General features: G+C 37.4%; 2 protein-coding genes across 4 annotated transcripts; both read left to right on the top strand.

The window, feature by feature from the left end:
• The first annotated feature begins 338 nt into the window (after window positions 1–338).
• On the top strand, window positions 339–22,511 carry LOC131795080 (octopamine receptor beta-2R). Of its 3 annotated transcripts, none has more exons than XM_059112647.2 (3): window positions 339–464; window positions 700–992; window positions 19,953–22,511. In XM_059112647.2, the coding sequence occupies exon 3, from the start codon at window positions 20,556–20,558 to the stop codon at window positions 21,660–21,662; it is 1,107 nt and encodes a 368-aa protein (XP_058968630.1). In that variant the 5' UTR covers window positions 339–464; window positions 700–992; window positions 19,953–20,555; the 3' UTR covers window positions 21,663–22,511. The 3 variants fall into 3 exon arrangements, with proteins under 3 accessions (XP_058968630.1, XP_058968631.1, XP_058968628.1); XM_059112648.2 differs by lacking the exons at window positions 339–464; window positions 700–992 and adding exons at window positions 18,491–18,716; window positions 19,402–19,465; XM_059112645.2 differs by lacking the exons at window positions 339–464; window positions 700–992 and adding an exon at window positions 18,491–18,716.
• LOC131792326 (uncharacterized) lies at window positions 4,832–9,013 on the top strand. Its single transcript, XM_059109705.2, has 2 exons — window positions 4,832–5,374; window positions 6,134–9,013. Exons 1-2 carry the CDS (start codon window positions 5,185–5,187, stop codon window positions 8,296–8,298), a joined length of 2,355 nt encoding a protein of 784 aa, XP_058965688.2. The 5' UTR covers window positions 4,832–5,184; the 3' UTR covers window positions 8,299–9,013.
• Window positions 22,512–22,789: the final 278 nt, after the last annotated feature.

Below are 22,789 nucleotides of genomic sequence, written 5' to 3'. Positions count from 1 at the left end.
CTGAAAAGATTTAAACACAGTGCGCTGGTGAGGCGCTGATAACCTCCGGGTTATATTGCTATACGCTGTGAGCTAGGCATTTTACACCTCTCCTCGAAATTTTTGGATGAACAGATTCTTTTTTCAGCCTGCTGTTTCATGGGACAATTAAACGACATGGGACAGTTTCTTGTCGTTTAACGAGGTGGGTTATGTACGTTTTTTCTTTGCTTTCAGCACATGTAATCCGCCAGCTTCCTTTCTTTTTAGACAAGATCCTGCTATTATGCAAATGCTGGTCCTTTTGTCGTCAGGCAGTTGAAGTTTTATCCTTTGTTAAATAATCGAAACAATTGCATGACGGCTTTTACGAGTGCCTGCTAATTTATCTCTGTGAGACAATGAAATCACTGAGACCTTCCCTCGAAGAGCAAAGGGGCCGAAGTGTTTGATGTATTTCTGGTTGTTTCACCTCCAAGTACAGTGTAAGTACGATTGGTCGAGCAGCTGTTCGAAGGAAACAACATTTGAATGCGAACAATATATTGAATTGTCTTCACATTAACACTGACGCGGCTATCGGCTCAAAGAGACGCGTATTTGATTTTTGAATCATTAACAATAATTTTCAAACAATGAACTTGTACGTCAATCGCTACAGTTTAGAGCTGAGTGAAAGATTCTGAGAGAAGAAATTGCTCTTTATCTCGCCTATTACAGATACCAACCGAACCGCGTGTGGCGAGAAGAGTGGGTATGAATTCAAACTATGCTTTAAAGCAGAAGACATGACATGCTGACGTAAAGATGCTGACGGAAATGATGTTTCAGCACTGCAATCAATCATTTCATTGTCACAGTTAAGGGAACAAGTTTTCATTCCTTGCCAGAATCTTTCAGTTTGACGACATATTACTCAGTCACAGAATAATTCAAGAAAGCAATTACATGAGACGCATCCTCATTCAAGTTCTGCCCTGAGCTTTCATTCACGATCAGTCGAGATCTCAAAGGTATGTAAATTCAACTTTTGTTATTTTTTGGCAATTCAGGTTTTTTCGATGTAATATTTGCCAGTCCGTTCATAACTGTATCGCAGAGTAAACAAGTTTTGAGGCGTCGAATAGAGATCAATTCCACAAAAGCCGCTCGCAGTTTTCATTTCAATTTGAAACTCAGTCAAATAAGATCGCCGAGCTAGATTGCACATTGATTTCATTTATATTTTTCATCTGAGGACGCGCATGACGAGGAAACAGTTTTTTATAGGTTTGCTTAGAACGGCAGCGATACGTAAGTTGACGTATTTCAAAATTCGAAATGAGAGGAAGCAAAGTTTGCCGAGAGATGATTTGAAAGTTAAGGTTCAGCTTAATATGTTAACATGATAAATTTGCCCGCCTAGGGACGGAAGAGACTCTAGAGGAAGGTAGATAATGGTCAGTAATCAAGAAAAAATGCAAATCGAAAGACGTAGAATTTATTTTTACATGTCGCTATTTTTTGTTCAGTCCTTTTCTCATAAAAAGCGCGTTTTTCACCTTTTATTGAGAAATTAATGCTATTCAAAGTTGAATAAAAATATTTCAAACCGCGGTTTTATTCAAATCGCAAAAACAATGTGGATAATTACTGAAAGCCAAACAAGAATCTTTTAATAACTTACACCTTCATTTAATGAAAGCGAACAATGTAAACTAAAAATTGCTTAATCTCAGTATAACTTCATGTGGAGAAAAAACATTCCGGAAGTGAAACCTATTTGAAAATGTTTATTTCTTTTCACATTCAAAAATGTCTCAAGGTTAGTTGAAATACCACAGAGGGGATGCATTAGCGTTTTGGAGTTGACGTATTTTGTCTGTTTCAGTTTTAAATATATAAATAAAGCGAAAGCTTAAAAAAGAAACGCATTAATGAATACCAATTAACACTTGTTCCTGAATTTTACAGGATTTCATAGTGCGTTTACTTTTGGTGAAATTACCGCTAATGCGCTTATAGATAAGTTAAAGATTTAGGTCCCAGTCCATACGGTTAAAATTTTTCGAACCTGATCATTTCATCACGATATTAATTTTCGGCAGCTACTTCTGTAGGGCGTGTTAGAATTAATTAAAGGCCGTGAAGTACCGAGATTATTCAAAATCAAACGTCATACAAGAAGAAAACAATTAGAAACACTGCAAATTGTGATATGAGATAATTAAAAGCATTAATTATTTCGAAAAATTGGATTAAAGTTTTAAAAAGGGGTAGGTAAGCCCTCGGTCATTTTTCTTTTGTAACTAAAGAATCTCATTATTCCATTGGGTCAATATTGTAACGGCGAGAATTTGTTATGAAATCCAACTTCACATTACAGAGAGGAAAAATTTATGCAAAAAGTTTATCACTATTTCGATAGAAGCGATAAAACAAACAAATAAGGTGTCCAACTGGACATGGAAGTCGATCCAAACAAATACTATTATTTCAAATTCCCTCAAAGAATTGCTCGCACAAATTTGGCTTAATTAGTGCCTAATTTTGTATCGTGAAGTTTTTGAAGTGACTGGTGTTCATGCAAATAAAAAAAAGTCCTTTCAAAATTCAAATATGTACAGCAAGCCATTATAACTCCCAGCTTGTTATTCAATGACGTAATTTACGTCTGAACCAACCGATTAGACAGGCGATTAAAAAAAATTTAAAAACAGAGAGGCTTTAACCCTTTAACTCCAATGAGTGACCAAGACAGAATTTCTCCTTACAATATCAATACAATGTCAACCAGATAAGTGATGAGAATAAAGAAAAATATCACTTTGGGGATAATTAGTTGATCTAATATTGAATTCTCTGAAATGACATCATAAGAATGTATGTTTGGCAGTGGGAAGAATTACAAATTTGATGTGCCTTTTTCCAAATAAAAGTCCTGAGTAATTGGTAGTCCTGAGGGACTTTGGCCGAAGGGAGGCGGAAAAGCTCGTAACTGATCGAGAAAATCATCGGAGTGACAATTTTGCTGTACTGGGGGAGTGGGTAGTGTAAATATGCACTAATAAAACCAATCTCCACCGGTGTACCCAGGGTTAGACTTGACCCTCGTTTAGCGCATCGAGCCAAAGGTTCGCAAATTCAAAAATAATTAAATTTAGCCCTGTTGCAGTGACTCATTTAAACCACCTCTTTCTATATGTAAGTCAAGTCGCCTGGTTTTTACCAGTCAGTTTTTTCAACGTACAAATATATTTTTTTGGTCTTACTACTGGTGTTAAATACAATCGAAAGTGACGGTTTTCTGTGGAGAGCCTCGAGGCGATTAAAGACCTTGTTTCTGGCGCACAGCTGTTTTGAAACGAGGCGCCCATCATTTTTAGAACCAGCTTGTTTACCTAACACGAGGATCCTTCTTTGCAAAAGCGCCGAATTCGTGTAACTATGTTGATGATACAAGATATAATGATCAAAGGAATGATTTCTAGTTTTTGCGAGAGCATGTATTTGAGTTATTTTCGTTTTCAATCAAACGCGTGGCAAGATGAGGGTGTGATATTTTTTCTCTCACAGGTCTCACAATGAAGAAGGTGCGAGTTTTTTTATTTATCTTTTCCAAAAAAAAAGCAGGTCCTGCTTAAAAGTAAGTCTCTCTCATTAAAAACAGAGTTTTATTAGTGAAATTATCTCTAGTTTTTGAGAGAACATCTATTTTGAGTTATTCTCGTTTTCAGTCAAACGTGCGGCAAGACGAGAGTGTGATGTTTTACTCACAAGTCTCACAATGGAGAAGTTGCGAATTTTTTGTTTTTGGTTTGTTCTATATTCTCTTTAGGAGAAAAAAAAAGCAGGTCTTGCTTGAGCTTACATAGTTTTACGACGGATTCTAACAGTCTTTATTAAAATTATAAAGCTATCAACAGTTTTCCCAAATATTCCCTTTGTAGAAAGCGGACGTTAGGACTTTATGTTTGTTCTCAATCAACCGAGGCGGCATTCAACGAATCAAGGGGTGTGATTTTTTTTCGCGTGTTAAGTTTTTGCTGGGCTGATGCATTTACGCTAAGGTAACCAAATTATGGGAGGCGATTGCGCAGCGCTTTATGCAATATAAGAAAATAGGATAACTTTCGTAGCGCGAAATTCGATTGCCCTAAAATTTGGTAGATGAATCTGACAGCGTCAGTGATGTGATTGAATACACGTAACCTGTTAAGCAAAAAAAAAAAAAAGGAAGAAACTAGCAGAACATGACTATGCGAAAAAAATCTCACCTCCTGCTATCACACAAAAGGATGAATAGGTATCAATTAGATGTCGGTTTGTGTAAACACAAAAAAATTGTGGGAGGAGATTATTCAGTTTTTCTTGTTTACGAAGCGCGAAATTTAAATATACTCGGATTGAACAGTCGAGTCGAATGGGAGAAATTAACGAGCGTGTGCGACTATTTCCACTCGCCATTGTTTTTTTTAACTCCTTTCGTTGAATCGAAATACGGAAAGAGAAAGATACCCGTAAAAATACATGAATTAACGACGCGCGAGGCTTCGGACGTTATTACCAGGTTTAAATCACACGCTAGAGGAAGGAGATTATGAATCTTTTAGTGCACGTCAGGAACAAAATCTCATTCACGCAGCGCGAAATTTAAATACCCGCACATTAAACAATCGAGCAAATGACGATAGTCTCCTACATGATTCAACGGCGTGGTAGGCTTCGGACGTTAATACCAGGTTACACATGCTCTCATCACCTTTGTATCGCACAGTGAGCCTCTAATTCAATATATCTTTCGCCAGTTTAAGCAATGTAAAGGAAAAAACGGTGACATTTCTTTACTTCAGATACGAAAGCTACACAGGGTTCGTACGGGTCATGGAAAACCTGGAAAGTCATGGAATTTCGAAAAAAAAATTCCAGGCCTGGAAAGTCATGGAATTTCGATCAGAGTCATGGAAAGTCATGGAAAATTGTTATAATTTGACATTTTGCAAAAACCGAGATGAAAATAAAGAAAATTCCTTGCTTTCACAAGTTTTTGTTTAATAAACTATTCCTTGTTTACGTGTTTGCAACGACAAACGCGCATTTTTCCCCCGATACCGTGTGATACGTTTTTGCTGAGACCTGGGGCCGAGTCCCAGCATCGCCATGCGACCAGGCCTGCCACGAGGTAAAGATGAGCTTGAGCGATCATTCAAGCAGATTTAATATATAATGCCTGGAAAATGCAAATTCCAAGATGCTTGGCTGAGTAACCCGCAGTATAATAAGTGGATAGAACGCGGGAGTTCTTCGTCAGAGGCAAAATGTAAAGCATGCAAAAAGACATTCGCTGTTCAAAATATGGGAGAAGCAGCAGTGAAAAGCCACATGAAATCGAAGAAGCACGTCGATGCTGTTAAAGGTACGTTTGTGTGTTCAAATTTGAATTTACTAGAATTTAAAGTTTGCATCAAGACAAGAAAATGCATGTTTGCGTTAGATATTTGTCTCGATATTTGTACCAACTCGTGATTCATTTAGGATGCAGCCTGTATTGGGTATAACATAGATTTAAGTGCTGTGGTGTAATAAGAATCGGCAAAATAATCAAACAGAACAAAAGAATTTGTCATCTAAAGCGACAGAATATAAATAAATGTCTTTTTAATTTCGGGATGACAAAGATAATGCATGGATTGTACCGATGTTTAGGCAAGAGTGTTCTTTTGAGTTTTTGAGAGGCTGCAGGGGGGGGGGTGGTTGGGGGCCGGTGGGACTAAACTCGGAGGTATATTAAATTTCAGATATAAAGTTAATGTATTATGAGGGACTAGCAAAACGGCCATTTCATATTTTTTTATTTAGCGCATCTTTATTTATTAATACAAAATTTATACAATAGTTAATACTATGCGATACAACACTAATACACTAAAAGTGAGTTTTTATTTTTCCTTGACATTTGTGGCTCAGCATTGGGATTAATTATGGCTTCAGCCCCCCCTCCTTCAGTTCTGTTGTGGCGCCTGTAAAATATGGTTTATTTTTATAAGTGGATTGCAATTTCGATGAGGCTATTGTGAAATTTTGAGATTCCAGGATTTCTGTGACAGTAAATTCATTTAATTAGGGCTCATTTTTGACGATATTCATAAACAAACATTTTTTAATTTGATTTTAGACGAGAGTAGCAATGCCAGCCTCAGAAACTTTTTACCTGCTGTTGGAAGCCAGCGTGGTTCACATGAAGTAGGACGCTCTGAACAGCCATGTTCTTCCGGTGCCGATGATATAAGAAATTATGTGGCTTCAAATGAGACACTTGCTGCAGAAGTTTTGTGGGCACTGAAAGTAATCTTGTCTCACTATAGTTACAAGAGCTGTGAGGACATTCCAGAACTATTTAAACGTATGTTTCCGGACAGCCAGATAGCCAGCAAGTTTTCCTGTGGCGAGAAAAAATGTGCTTACTTAGCTTGTTTTGGCATAGCACCCTATTTCCAACGTAAGCTTACGGATGAAGTCACAAAACTTGAATTGTTTGTTTTACTTTTTGATGAATCGCACAATAAAGTTACCCAAACCAAGCAGATGGATCTGCATGTTAGGTTTTGGGATGCAAAGAACTCCAGAGTGCAGACAAGGTACCTAACCTCTGTATTTCTGGGACATGCTACAGCCGACGACCTTTTGGAAAAGATCGTTAGCTACCTTGATAGTATCAAGATTCAGAAGTCCAACATATTGCAGTTGTCAATGGACGGGCCTAACGTGAATTGGAAACTGCATGAGCTATTCCAGGAACTGATCTCTGAGGTTGACGAAAACGCACCCATCTTAGTTAACGTAGGCTCTTGTGGACTTCACATTGTACACAATGCTTTCAAAGCTGGATCAAAGGCATCTACTTGGAGCATTCAGGAAGTTCTGTCTTCTCTTCATTGGTTATTTGTGGATTCACCAGCACGAAGAGAGGATTACACAGAAATAACCAGCAGTGTTGTATTTCCAATTAAGTACTGCAAGCACAGATGGCTGGAGAACCTGCCAGTTGTAGTACGGGCCCAGGAAATATGGAAAGAAGTCACTTTCTATGTGACAACGGTGCAACGTAGCAGCAAATATAGTGTGCCAACTTCAAAGTCCTACAAGACGATAAGAGATTCAACCCAAGATCCACTAATGCCTCTCAAATTTGCTGCTTTTGAGTCAGTGGCTAAACAGCTGCAACCATTTCTGGTACAGTTCCAAAGCGACAGCCCTCTTCTACCATTTGTGGCCAGCAGTCTAGAGAAGGTGATTCGTGGTCTCATGAAAAGGTTCGTCAAAGCTGATGTACTCCAGGGTGCCAGCTCTGCAGTAAAGCTTCTGAAGATTGACTTCAAGAAGAGGGAGAATTGCCTTGACGTGGAGAAGTTGGATGTTGGTTTTGTTGCTGCCACGAAGCTGAAAGAATTGCAAGCAGCCAAGAAAATCAGTGATCGTCAGACATATGAATTTAGGAAGGAATTCCAGTCGTTCCTTACAGCTACAGTTGGAAAACTTATTGAGAAGACCCCAATTGCCTATTCCCTTGCCAGGAACCTGTGCTGTTTGGATCCGATTCATATTGTGACAGAGAAAGAAGCAAGCTGTGCGAGGTTCAAGATTGTCCTCAAGAAATTGGTAGAATGCAAGAGGGTTGATATTCATGATTGTGACATTTTGTTGTCACAGTACAGTGAATTTACGGAACGGGCTACACAGGTGCACAAGTCTGAGTTTGAAGACTTTGACTTTACAGATCAGAGATTGGATGCATTTCTCCAAAAACACATTGGTCTTGTCGGTTCACTTTCCAAACTGTGGGACGTTGTGAAATTCCTCTTGTGTCTCTCACATGGGCAAGCAAGTGTAGAAAGGGGATTTTCCGTTAACCGACAGCTAATGATTGAGAATATGAAGGAGACCACTTTCGTTGCCCAACGCACCATTCATGACCACATATTGAGTATTGATGGATTTCATAAATTGGTCATTTCGAACGAGCTTCTTACCTCTGCTAAAGCAGGAAGACAGCGGTATCACGCCCATCTTGAAGAGCAGCGACAGCTTGCGAAAAATGTTGCCAAAAGCCACAAACGAAAATCTGTGGATGAAGCAAAAGCTGATTTCCAGAAGAAAAAGAAGAGACTTGAAACAGAGATCACCACCTTACAGTTTGATGCTGACAAATTAGCTAAAGAGGCTGAGGTGAAGAGGCAGCTCGTCTTGTTAACCGAATCAAATGCACTCAGAAATGCAGCAAAGGAGAAGAAGATAGAACTAGAAAACTTAAACAAGGAATTGGAAGAGTGTGATAAATAAGTCCGAGTGACAACCTGTCCAAAAGTACTGCTTTCTTGAAGTTATTTACCAGAATTGCAAGCATTTAACCATTGAACAAATAGATTTGTTCATACAAGGATGCACTCATATATTTTTCTATATTGTAGATGAAAACTGAAACCTCATACTGCAATTGTGAACACTGAAACAATGACTGTATTGTAAGGAAATTAAGATTTTATAGTTCTGGGCTGTACAGGTTTTGTTAGGAAATTAAGTCTGGATTATACAGTTTTTGTTACGAAATTTTAAAAGATATAGTTCTGGATTGTACAGATTTTGTTAGGAAATTAAGTCTGCATTGTATAGATTTTGTTAGGAAATTTTAATAGATATAGTTCTGGACTGTACAGTTTTATAAGGAAATTTTAAAAGATATAGTTCTGGACTGTAAAGTTTATCTTAGGAAATTTAAAAGATATAGTTCTGGACTGTAAAGTTTAGTAAAAAAGTATCTGTTTACGTCGTGTTGTTGCACTTGTGTCATTTTGTTGCACGGAAATAAAGATTCCGTGTTATACGTATGAATTTAACTGGTCTTAGCATCTTCTTCTTTTCTACAATTTGGTTAACATGCAAGGAAAAAACGAATTGATGGTACTGTAAGTATATATTGAGAAAAATAATTTGAACAATTGGGTCATGGAAAATCGGAAAAGGTCATGGAAAAAGTCATGGAAAGTCATGGAATGTCAGAAAGTCAAAAGCGTACGAACCATGCTACAGTCGCCCCACCATCCACCCCACCGTGACTATTTGCATCCTAAATAATCTACCAGAATCACGCCCACGGGGAGGATTTGTCGTATCATCAGTTTTGCCGATGGTTTAAATCTGCCGCTTGTATCATAATCGGAAATTTCGAAAAATCCCGCGTGTATTTTAAAGCTGTTTCCGCCATTGTTCCAAGGTAGCCATATACGGTCAAGCCTGCTCAACTTTCAGCTGATCCGCCTTTCTTGATACGTGGGAATTGAAGGATTAACCTCTACCCGAGAATAATTCCCCTCATTTCTGGAACAATTCCATCAAAATGCCCACAGGCCACAAACTTCTGAACTTTTGAACACTCCTTATTTTTTGACCACATTTGATATATCCACAGAGATGATTCATTAGTTGGTCGCAAGCTTAATCTGATAACGGAATTTCCACGGATCCCTCAAAAGATCAAAAAAAGAAATAGTAGCAAATTTATTTAAAAGAGAGAGGAAAGAAAACGTTAGGCGGAAGCGTCTTCGATTCGAAAACAACTCACGCACTTCGAGAAAAACATTAGCGTGAAAAAAGAAAATTCACCATCGTTTTTACTTTATCAACTTGTACTTATTGGAAAGTCAACATACCCATTTAGTTGGATCCATAATTAAATCTGATTTATTTATAAACATGTGTAAGGGTCTTATTGATGACAAAAGATGTTACCATTGAAAAAAATTCAGCCAATAAAATTGTCCTTTGCATGTAATAATAGAAGTTTGGGTATACTTGAAGGAAATATTATACAGTCAGTTGTCATTTACGTACGAGTCGTATACAAACAAGGTGTGTAGCAGTACCGTAGAAGAAATTTATTAGAGAAGTACTCAGTAGCTGCCTTCAGCTAAGATCATTTGTTCAAGAAAAGGAGCATTTGGTTGCTTCTCTGCCCTTTTAAACGAATTAAAGCTCGTTTGCTTCGTTGATAATTTTACCAGAGAACCTTACGTTATCGTTTTGACAATGAAGCATTCAAAATAAAGGTGTGAATCGAGAGAGCTTAATCGAAGGAGAATTGGGGAGATTTTTCAAACCATTCTACCCTTGAGTTTTCTTTATTTTCCGTTCCGTAACCTGAGGCACTATACAAGAACTTATTTGATCTTCATTAAACCAGGATCGTATCAACGTTCACTTTGGTGATCAGTCGCAAAACAGCTTTGAATTTGAATTGCAAGATAACTCACCCATAAGGCTTTGCCGAAAAGATTCATATCACATTCACATTTGACTCTAATGTGTTTTGCAAATCAGAGTACGGTAAGATCGCCGGAGAGGGGAGCAATTTTCAAGCCCTTTGGTCATCTCTTACCAACTTTTACTGGAGCACTTTCTAAATTACGTGGTCTTCTGCAATTTTAATGCCACATTTTGCGATCATATCATGCTTAAAATAACAAGACCGTGAAAACGCGGGAAAACATCTTAGCGAGGCACAAAAATAAACAAAGCTTATCTTTTCATTCCAAATTTGCATTAATAAAGAAGCTTTCTGAAATATTTGATGCATAAATAGCCAGCTGTCGAACGGGGACGTGATTTTAAATTTTCAACAAATAACATTGAAAGCTCTGAATTTTCTGTTATTTCAATAACTGCTCATCTTTTCATTTTTTTTTCTTTTAACTTCATTCATATAAGAAAACTAATTTTGTCATGATTGAAAAAAAATTGGTTGGGTGTGCGGCGAATTCGGGGATCAGTATGTTGTAAAAAATCAGCTTTTCAATTATCAGGAATGAAATTATTGTTTCAGCTTGTTCATTGTTATTTTACTTAAGCTCATCGAATTTTACTCCCCAAGTCTTCCTTTCTCACTAAGCCTAATTTACTCGGCCAAAAGAATTCAATCATTTACTTCAAGTACACCAAATCCTTCTATTCCTATACGGCAATTAGCTTCGACAGATCACTTGTACATCTTTGGAAGATTAATGAGAGATACAATTTGAATAATCAACTGGTTATTGACAAGGAAAAAATTGCAAATCTTCGACAGAAGCAGGTTGAGGTCAAGTAGTGTCCTGGTGCTTAAGATGTTTACCATCGATAATCCCTAAAAACCTATAGAGGTGATATACAATCTCCAGGGTTAAAAAGGAGACACTGACTCAACAGGAATTTCCTCTCCAACAAAACGCAACATGAAGATAAAAAGATGCATAATCTAAAAACTTAATTTAACGCTGAATTCGTGCGCACAAAAAAAAAGGGACAATAGAAAAATTTAATCGAATGGAATTTTCATACAACTCAAGCTGGATTTGTTATAAAGCATTCCTTTATCATTTTCTTTCAGTTATCTACTTACTTTCGTGCACGAAAACACCGTTATCCCACCAACGTAGTTTTCCATCCGACAACGGCTGCCGATTGGCTCAAAATTTTATTTTAAATATTCACGAGGTTCGACTTAAACTGCTTGCATGATTAAATTAAAAGAAACGATCCATAATTTAGATTGTAGGTTATCTGGTGCATACAACACATTGAAGCGCGCCACGAAAAAAAAATATTTTAACCTCCAGAGAACTGAGGTAAGAAAACACCATTGCTTAGTCGATTGTTTGCTGGTTAAAGCAGGTTTGATGTAAACATGAGCAAGTTGAGAACGGTAAATTCTTTAGTTATTATCATACAGCAGCATGTATCTTCATTTCATTTATGTTAATTCCCTAAGGATAGATATTCATCCTGGTGGTAAAAATCAGTCTTTTCGAGAATTTCTCCAAAACGGAAATAAGTTGAATATTGCATTTAATTTTTCTCTTCATGAGCTGTTCTCAAGAGCATCAAATTTGCTTTTAGTCACGACGAGGTGAAACAGCACTTGATGTGCTTACAATTACCTCAATCAATCGAACTTTCCAGATTTATTTTCTACCACCAATTTTGATTCTGTTATATTGAGCTTCGCCATCAGTTCGAACTTTCCATGGTCAAAAAAATTCATTTCGTGTTTCAGAAACGGAAAGGATGAAAAGAAAGATTATGAGCTGCGAGACATCACCATTATACTTGGAATAATAGCTCGGTTAAAAATTTCATAACTGTAGCTGTAGGCACCTGTTAATCCATTGTATTCGACAGCGGTAGATTTTAATCAACCAACTTGACTAAAAGAGAGACCAAGTTTCTGTCTAAGTTAGGATGATGGCTCCATAAGTCGATAGAATATTTCTTAAGGAACAGAAATGAAGGTTTTTGAATTAAAAAGAGGAATAAATCCAATATAATTTCTTATGCCATTTTGCCTTATAATGACATAGTTGGTAGCCTTTTTACGCGAAATGAAAATATGTTAGTTCATTTGTTTTAACTGAGTAACACGAAAAAACAAGATTAAAAATTGGAAAACACCGCTTTCACAGCCATAAAATTTTCAGCTATTAGTCACAGAAAGTTGTAATTAATATTTTCCGAATTTCAACATTTAAATATATTGACCATCAGTTATTACTATATAGGGTGGATATGCCAGGTAAAGCGTCGTTCATGAAAAAACTTGACGATAATCTCAAAATCATGATTCAACCTTGCTTTTAATCACTCGTTTGCCAACGGCTTTGAGTAAAAATGAATATTTTCTGTAAATTCGTCATTTCGCTCAAGTTAAGTGTATTTGCTTTTCATCTGCGATGAAAAGGCACTCAAGAATTGCACGTCACACGTCAATCATTCAGTATTACGAGTATAATCAACCAGTCTTAAAAATTTAATACTTCCCATGCTCTAAATGTGCTCCACTCGCTAAATTATTTCTCCTATCCGTAATAACTCATTTAACACAACACATTCTGTTAAGGGCATTTCACTACGTCCGTGAAACCACTTTGCAAGTTATCAAAAATATATTGCACGTTATTAAAATTCAAGAGCACTTATTCTGAAAATAATTATGATTTCAAAAAGCCCTTTATGAGTACTTGTTCTATAAAGTCTTCTTTGGGCCATACCCAAAATGGCTTGATATTACACTGCAGATATTTTACTGAATATATGGTTCTTGCCGGAAAAGTCCATCTCAAATTTATTACGTCCTCCTCGGCCACCACCGCTGTTGACGACCACATGGTTGAGACGATATTTATTCCTTCGTTTCAGAAAACTATTTTTGAAAGAAATAATTCAGCATTTCTGCGCTCAAGCGTAATTTTCTGCAATCTTCAATCTAGGCCCATTTGGTCTTGATACGTAAGTTACGCAAATCAATCATTTAAGATGAATAGTCTAGCAGGTCGGTAAATTTGTTCTAAAGAATCTCAGAGATTGTTGATTTAAACCGAAAAACCTCACGGATTGCAATACCATGGATAGGCTGCCCTGTCGCACTATGTAATAATGGTTCAACTTTGTAATTAATCCCGCCCAACGGGTCTCTCTTACAATAATAGTTGACAAAAAACATCGATTGTGGGTTATAGGTTAACAGTTGCCCAGTCCAAATAGGCTTCTCAGAAGTTCGACTCACAATCCGCGACCCTCCCGATAAGTACACTTTTTGTAGTCTACACTCTCTCCTTACCGTTCGTAAGTACCGACACACTTAGTACTGTTGAGATTGCAAAGAGGTTTGCAATTTTTTTTCTACTTTCATAACGCTTCGTTGCCTGTGCGTTTGAACGGGAAGAGGCTGGGACGAGAAACAACCTGCTACCACATTATGGCGTAACCCCAATCATTGACCATAAAGCAATAGAAAGAGTTACCGAAACACAAGATGTATTTGGGCATATTATTGTAACAAACTACGCTGGTGGTTTTATTTAACCTCATTTCTTCACATATATGTAGATTTTATTTTCGGTATTAAGCTATGCATTATCCAAAGACCTCTACATGAACCTTGCATAATTTACGACCGGAGAGATATCAAAAAGTATTTCGAAATTTCTCTGGAATTACGCGTTTTTTGCTCTTTAAGCGTTGTCCGGTAGCCCAAAATCTGAACGAATTTTCGTTAAAAACGAAGTACTTTGGGTACAAAAATATTTTCCATAGTGCCAAGAAGATTGGTTTATATTCATCGTGCTGAGAATCATGAACTCAATGCTCGGTCGTTGGTGACCATAATTATATTTACACCATTAAAAATTTAAAATTGGAAATCTTTATGACCTTCTTCATGCCAAGAAGAAACATTCGACAAAAATTTAAGGATATTGGTTATTCATCGTGCATTGAAAAATTAGGCAAACGTTTGATGATTTCGTTTCTACATTGAGCTCTGGGTATCATTGCTTCTTTTCGATCTCATCGAGTAACTTTGGCTTATAGCTTGGTGTGTGGGGCTTACTGCCACCTGCCAAGGCTGACATCGTAACAACTTGAACTCTTGAATTCAAGAAAGAATAAACTAAAATAGAACAGCTTTCTTAGTTCCGACAAAATTAAGTAGCACTTTGATTTCTGTTAGAGTCCTGCAGACTCTTTATCTAGCTTGCAAAGTTTGAAGATTGGCTTGAACTCTTTTGGAGGAATATTCATGGATTTGATCCACGTTCAACTTACGAACTTTACAGAACAGAAAAATTAATGGAATATGTTTCCGTGGCCTAGTGCCGCCATGAAAAAGAGTTGATAAACATAATTATAGCGAGCTGATGAAAATTGCGCGACAGACTCCTCAGTCTCAGAACTCGTTACTGATGCCTTGTTTCTCAATTTCACAAATTCAAATTATCCTGATAAAAATTTTGAACCTCTCAGTGGTATACCAGCTGGGATTTGACTCTAGCAGATGAAAATGTTAATAATGTGTAGACTGGGGAACAGTCAGCTTAATTTATTAAACCTTTAAATGAAGTGACTCGCTGATCAATTAGAGTGCTGGTGCTTGAGTATGGCAACAAGTAACGTTTCAGCCTTTACATATCAGTGGTGCTTTACACCGCACAAATTCTAAGTTACGGTATATACAACGGCCAGGCACACTTTCGTTCGTTCTCTTGTGTTCGTTCTTTACCTTTCCTGAGGTAAGAGTGCGGGCTCATTTCTGAACAGCGGTTGGTAATCTAACCTATACAACATCGAAACAAATGAAAGAGCAACTTAAATTCTTTACAAAAACCCAGATACATTTTCCCACGAAAACGGAACTTATCTCTTACGGTCTTTCGAGGATTAATTAGAAAACGCCGGCTTTTCGCTCTTTTAATCGACGACAAACAATTTATCATTTTTTGAAGTAAATGATAAACGTTTGATGTATTGTCTGGGCCTTGCAAATTAAAAGCAGTCAGGAATTAAGCACGTAAGCCTGATTAAAATTACTTTCTTTCCGGCTTTTCTCCTGATTACCTTGGACATGAGTTTTCTAAATCACAATAAATTTAATTTTCAAAGGTTTGATATGTTGTTTTACATAAACGTACGGGAAGAGTGACAACCAATGATAGCCAAACTTCTCATTCTTCAGTTACTAATAATAACGAACGTTTACGCTGTCGTGAAACAATCCGACTAAGATCCCAAGTTTTTGGTAATAGTACCTGTTGCTTAGACACAGTTGTTAAATAATTACGCAGTAAAAAGCCATTTTGGATCCACAAAATGTAAACACTCTCAGTAGTTTTAATATCATGAGCCAAATCATTTTTGCTTCAAATTTTATTTGCGACTATCTTCCAAAGCTGACCGATGCACTTTGTCACAGTAGCCTTCGCACCGAGGTAAATACCGTAGTACTGTTGTAATTTATTCTTTCTATCAGGAAGTTTAATGTGATATTTATGTTGCTGGCAATTGAAGATAACACTTTCATTTGCTTGTTTACATCACGGAGAGTTTTACGGCCACCCATCCAAGTACAATCCCCCGTCCAAACGGCTAAACTTTAACTTATTAGATGTTGGACATGCAAGGAAAAAGGATTAGCTAAATTTTGTTTAGCTTACCATGGACGCCCAAATACTAGGGTACTAGGATAAATTATAAAATTTAAGCTTTCCATGATCTTCAAACAGCAGACATTTTCAATATTCCAGGTTTACTTGATATGTGTCCGTCATTTCCATACATCTCAAAACGAAGATACTCACTTAACAAACAAAAAGCTCAGTGCTAAAATCTAATCCACAGAGGAATTAAGAAAACACTCCCAAAACTGAAGAACAATTAGCATTTGACGCAAATTTCTTCAATTCAAAAGAAAGTCTTCTACGCATTCCATAGCCTTCCTAAAGAAACAGCCTTCTTATCAATTTTACAAGATATCAAAACTCTTTAATTCATAACTTCACAGGTTATTTCACTCTGTTTACATTGTTGTGGATAGGTAACCTGTTTCACTCCAACACCGACTTTGCTTGGGTGAGTTGTTTACTAAATATTTCGCCCGAATTGAAAGCGGCACACTGCACATCTCTGTAAATGCCGAAAGAATACAAGTTTTGGCATTGTCATTAGTTAACTTAACTATTAAAATGTAGATGATGTTTTGTCGTGAGAAGGAAAATCGAAGGTTGGTTAGTGACGAAAGTACCATTTATTTCACAACAGGCTAGCAAAATATTAAAAGTTTTAGAATAAAAAAAGATACTTTCGGCGCCTTGAATTATATTACCGAAACTAAATGATAATCGGAAAACTACTACACAAGATTAAATTTTCCATAGGATTCAGATAAATAACTGAGCGCTATATTACCTTCGTTCGAACCGGCTTTTAAAGGATACGTATACATACAACTATAGTCACCGATCATAAAGTCTTTCAATTTTTGTCATTTCTGTATAACCCCTTGTAGCAATGGCTATTATGAAAAAATTAATCAGGAACTCAGCAGGGAGTCAACTTCAATTTCAAATCTAACATATTTATAATGATCCTCTGTGGTGTATGGACGTCCTGTATGGTAAAGTTCTGCCCACACAGATTTTCTCTCTTTTCCTAAGTCGTCGCCAGAACTCATGTCGTTTCACTGTAACATCTAAAGTTTAAACAGAAGGAAACCTTGTTACAGTTGTTGTTGAAAAGATTACATTGTTGACCAAGTTAACTTAACTAAAAGGCAAGTATCCGTTCAGCTGTTTTCATTTATTTTGGAATCATGACACGATTCAAACCAACATTAGTTATTCGTACCTTGACCCCAGAGTTCAATAAGTGGAGTTTTGAAATATTAGCGAAAAGGTCCGTGGCACATGCTGTATTGAAGTATCGAAGACCTTTTTGACGAAAAATTTTTCAGTACGTACGAGATGTTGTGTACTTATTTTAATCAAAAGTCAATGAGTTATGAAATATTAATTTGCCAGAAATGCATTCATTGAAATGGGAAGACATCTAAATCATATAATTAAGGCGCACTTAATCAGAGACTACTTTTCGAGATAAAAGGCATCAAAATAATCAGAACAATTGAACAGAAGGAAATTGAGTGCGTGAACGAAACAAATCGTGACTTTCGCCTTAAACGTTTTGCCCACGATCTGTTACGTAGGGTAACCATCCATTGGATGTTTACAGTTTCAAAAAGCCGCAAAATATCCGCAACACAAAACCACTGATACGTAGACATTTTAGACAAAGTTGCCCAATTTTGGGAGTTGCTGTTACGCAATTTATGATTTATGGAGATTTTATGGGAAATTCACTTACACCTTAAATATGGTGAAATAAGCAGTGGTCGTGGTATAAAAGAATTACCAACTGTACAGTCTCCTTTTTCGATGAATCTTTGAGGTAGTTAAGACGTCATCGATGTTCACTTTAAACAGTTTCTGCCATCACCTTGAGTTCGTCTTCCGAACCGGAGAGGAGTGAAGGCTCATTTCCTAAACGAACAACAGCTGGTTGTCAAATCTGTCAATCCTCATTGCAAAGGAAACGCAACGATATGAAGCGATTTCAAAAGTAAAAAAAAAAGTTTTTCAAGTGACCACTGATTTGACCCAAACAAAAGTAAAAAATTGTAGACTAGACTAGTCTGAAGGCATCGTTCATTATTTGCACATTTGAAGCTAATCGGGGTACAACTTGATTCGTAAATCGAACATTGCGTAACAAGTTCTGGATTGCATATTTTCAAAGTAAATCTTCACGTAACCAGCTTGGGATTCTTGAGCTCTGTGTTAATTCTGCCCTTCGATTCTTTATTTTATGTCAAAATGTTTTAGTCTTCATTCGATTCTTGCCATGTCTGGATCCTGACAACTTCTATCATTTTTTACTTCATTTCTTAAATTGGAGTGGCCTTGCTATGTCTTTGACCTGCAATCCATGAGTGGAACTTCCCCAAAATCAATTACAAAACATGAGAAAGCCAGATTCTAATCATAGATTGTGAAAACGAGTTATCTGTTGCTAAGTTCCGTAATGAGATCACACACTTATCGCTACATCGTCGTAATCTCGGCAATCTGCTTGACCTGCAGGGGTTAAGCTGAGAATGAAAAATACTTACTAAACAATAAAAGCACGGATATTTACACGATTGATGTGATAACTGCAAACAAAGAAACTACTTCATTAACAAATTTTGCGATTCATTGAAAGCAAAGTGTTTTCTTCACTATTCCTAACAACCTCGTAGGGTTATGGTTCTGGTGTATTCTAACTCGAGGACAATTCGAGCACAGCCTTGAATTTTTTTTTTGGCATGTGGTGTATTTTGCTGTTACTCGGCGTTTTCAAAGGTAGGCGATAACACACTTAGCGAGTACAAAGAATTTTTCATTGTATAACACTGATAGTTCGCTGGCATATTGTTTCTCGGGAACTACCTGGAGTTCTGCATTGAATATCACTGCATGTCCATAGGCGAACTGTTTATTTTGGCCCCCATCACGATTTAGTACGAAAACAAAATTAATAAATCCTGACTGGTAAATATTTGAACTTTGGGCTCGCAAATGATAGACGATTTTAGGACGAATAAGAGCTGTCAATTGGACTATAAGACGAGGTTGTAGTTTTATTTCTTACATTGCTTTAAGTTTGACGTAGAAAAGATAACCAAACTTTGTTACAAAAATAGATCCTCTTGGGTCCTCTGAGATCAAAATATTTATTCATTAACGTGAACACTTTCATAAAGACACATGCTAAGCTGTCGTTATGTGATGCATTTTTTGGTTTGATAAACGTAAGTAAATATTTATTGGGAGTATTACACAACATGTGCATTGCCAATAGAAAGACAACACAATTTGACAGGTGAATGTTCAACTTTGACAGAGTTGCATATTTAAGCTACAGAGCACGAACGGAATTAAAAGAGAGAAGGGAAAAGATGAAACGAAAACAAAAGTAGACCTCTTTCTTAGCTTACAGAAATTTAAATCCAATGACTTCTGCTCTGTCCACTTTAAAATTCCTCAGTTCTCTGTATAAAGGCGCTCTAGGTGAACCGCGACCACAGTTTGTTCCCTGAAGCTATGAAAAGGTGATGATAATTATTCAAGTTTACAAAGGCTCTCTAAAACAGATATAAAACATTAGATCGATACGGAAAAAGTTCGATTTCTTTTAAAGCAAAATTAATCTTTAACTCAAGCCCTTCAGATCAAACAGAGTCGATCGTGAAACTTGCAACCAATTGAGATAAATTATCTGTGACAACGTGCCGAATTCTAATCATATCCTATGTCGTCCGGTTCAAACATATTGGAAGGATTCAAGTTATTTAAATTTTCCGTATTACTTAATTATAAACCCAACCCAATAGCATTTCATGTCTCATAGACCACGTTTAGACGCCATGAAACGACTATATCTAATTTACGAGTTTACTCAAAGTAGTGTAACCGACCGGAGAAATCGGGAGACCGATATCTCAGTCAAATTTCATTTCCTGTACGTAAAAATGACAAAGATGACGTTTGGGAAATTTTCATGACATTCAATTCTATTTTGCTAAATTTCTTTTACAGTGGTTCTTTATCGGTCCAGGTGTCGAGTTGTTTCGAGGCGTTGGATATAAACAAACAGCTCAACTCATACAAACTTGTGGGAGATCACATTGTGCGAAGAACTTCTTGCCAACCAAATCGGTAACAGCGCTGTTGTGAACATGGTTTTCGCCTCCGATATCGATTTGGCAGGGCTTATAGGTGTCGGATTTCAAACCCTAATTTAGAAGTAAAAGTTACAGGAAACAAATTTAACACCCTGAGAAAGGAAGCGAACATTTGGACGACTCACGGTGTAACCATAGAGACGACCTATCACCGAATTTTTTGGAGAATATTTGACGCAAATCCGAGGATGTTTTAAGAGTATTCGCGGTTCCGTTCGTCGAGGTTGGAAGTCTCGCCTAACAGAGAGAAAACAAACACGAACTTGAACATCGATAACAAAGGTGTTTCACTGTGAAATTAGTGACGGTAAATCGGAATTCGTGCACAGCTTTGGCGATGGTCTAAGCAATATGAAGAATGGGGCGCCGAGATAAAATCGTGTAAACTTTTCGCTGAATCAATCGATCGCTATAGAGAATTGAGTTTGACAGCTATTCAACAGTATTTTGACGCTAAATGCTTGACAATCAGTTGAACAATACAACAGGCTGTATGAAAGCAGCCGCGATGTCTTCTGAGGACTCGCGTTCGCCAGTGGCCATCGCCATACAGGCTGCCTTCATGCTCATCATAATTCTTTCTTCCCTGGTGGGCAACACACTAATTGTGCTCGCCATGTATCGAAATATCAGCCTTCGAAGCATCACCAGTGTGTTCATAGCAAATCTTGCTATGGCGGACTTTCTTCTGGCCCTTCTGGGAATGCCATTCACCATGGCTTCGTCCATCACGTACGACTGGGTTTTCGGGAAAGTATGGTGCACCATAAACGGCATGTTCAACTCTATCTTTTGCATCGCTTCAATGCTCTCCCTTGCAGCAGTATCCATTGACCGATACGTTGCAATCATCAAGCCACTTCAGTATCCTTTGATAATGACCTCCCGCCTTGCCTTCTGTATGATATCATATGTTTGGTTCCACGCAATCATTCTCTCCTTTTTGCCCGTTTTTGGCTGGTCCACGTACATCTACATTGCAAACGAGTCGATCTGCACTGCAAACTGGGGGTTAGACATCCCTTACACCTTATTTATCTTTGCGTCGAGTTTTTTTGCTCCATTTATGGTGATGGCTTATTGCTATTATCATATTCTTCGTGCGGCGAGAAGGCAATCCAAGACAATTGTTCCACGTGTCGGAGAACTTAAAGATGAGACACTGCAAACGATGGTGGCTGTACCGGTGGCTTTTGGAACTGAAAAGGGAAAAGTTTCGGATCCTCCGTCTTCAGCCGCGGATAAAGCCAAAGAAAGGGAGGCAAAGGAGAAGTTTAACAGAGAAACACGGGCCGCGAAAACGCTTCTAATAGTGATGGGCACCTTCTTTTTTTGCTGGGCACCTCACTTTATTGGAATGATTTGTTTACTTTTTCCAAGCTGCAATTGGCCTGATGCTTTCTTTGCGACTACAACATGGCTGGCTATGTTGAACAGCGGGTGCAATCCAATTATTTATGGCGTGATGAACAAAAAATTCAGACAGAGTTTCAAAGATATACTTATGTGTCGGAAAAGAACTAACAGGAACTATAGTCATAGGGAGATGAGTAGTTCTTCGTGACTGTTGTTCGTCGGCTATTCATGCCAAGCAAGGAGTTTGTCGATCACACACTCAAATAAAAATGGGAGCAAAACCTTTGCAGGTTATTCGATACTGTATACCCCTTTCGGTTTCGTGTGTATTCTGGTTGTTATGACAGGTGTCGTAACTTGAGTATCAGGAAAAAAAAAAACCTTTCTGGTAAAGACCGATGAAAATTTGTCTACACTTACTAAAGTTAGCTTTGTTGACAGAAGATAATTCGGCTTATCATCAGAGGAAAGGAGATTTTTCCACGACAATGGAGTTTTACTCCAGTCCGGAGACGGATACTGAGGCAAGCATAAATAAGTAGAATCTTTGCCGAAGGCTAAGCTTAAAAATTAGGCATTGAAAGTCACATTTGCATACAATGTTGTTAGCCTTTGTCTGATTAACAGTAAAGCCTTTCAGCATGTGTCTAATAACAGAAAAAAAAAAACTCTCGAGGACCACCGGTTCTCCAAGGGAAAGTCAATTTCGCAAGGAAGAAAAAAAAATTGTTGACTCCTTATCGTGTTCTTCATTTTCCCTTTTCGCAATTTCCGGAAAATTACAGTTCTCTTCAAGAATGACGATATTTTTTAATTGAGGTCGAGAGAGGAAGAAGAAGATTCGGTCGTTGCCTGCGGAGCATATCTGGACGAAGATAGAAATAACCACAAGTGGATTTGAATTGCCAACTGTCACTTAAAGAGTCATTAGTGTAGAGAATGGCCCCGAAAGGTAAAACGCTTGGGGCAATTTGACTAATTTCAATTCTTTCCTGAGCAAATAAAATTTATCGTTATAATGCTTAAATTAAAATTGCTATGAATGTAAAAAAAAAAATGGTTTTCTTCTTCGTGAATACCCGGTTAGAAATAATTTACATGGCCCAACTACATGTCGGGTGATACACTAAAGAGGTTTTGTTGACCTGCGATCGTATCAGTTCAGAAGAATTTCTCCTCAAGTAAAACTTCTTTATGGCATGTGGCACACCAAATATTACTGCGACTTTTTCCTTGTTTCCTATTCATTTGATATCGAACAGCAGGGTTTACGAGTCAAATCCAAACCTTGAAATTCTATGACAATTATAGAAACCATGCATCAGGGAAGCGACC

The sequence above is a fragment of the Pocillopora verrucosa genome, chromosome 14 (genome assembly GCF_036669915.1).
Source record: "Pocillopora verrucosa isolate sample1 chromosome 14, ASM3666991v2, whole genome shotgun sequence".
Taxonomy (NCBI): domain Eukaryota; kingdom Metazoa; phylum Cnidaria; class Anthozoa; order Scleractinia; family Pocilloporidae; genus Pocillopora; species Pocillopora verrucosa.
This window is presented reverse-complemented; position numbering and strand designations above follow the sequence as displayed.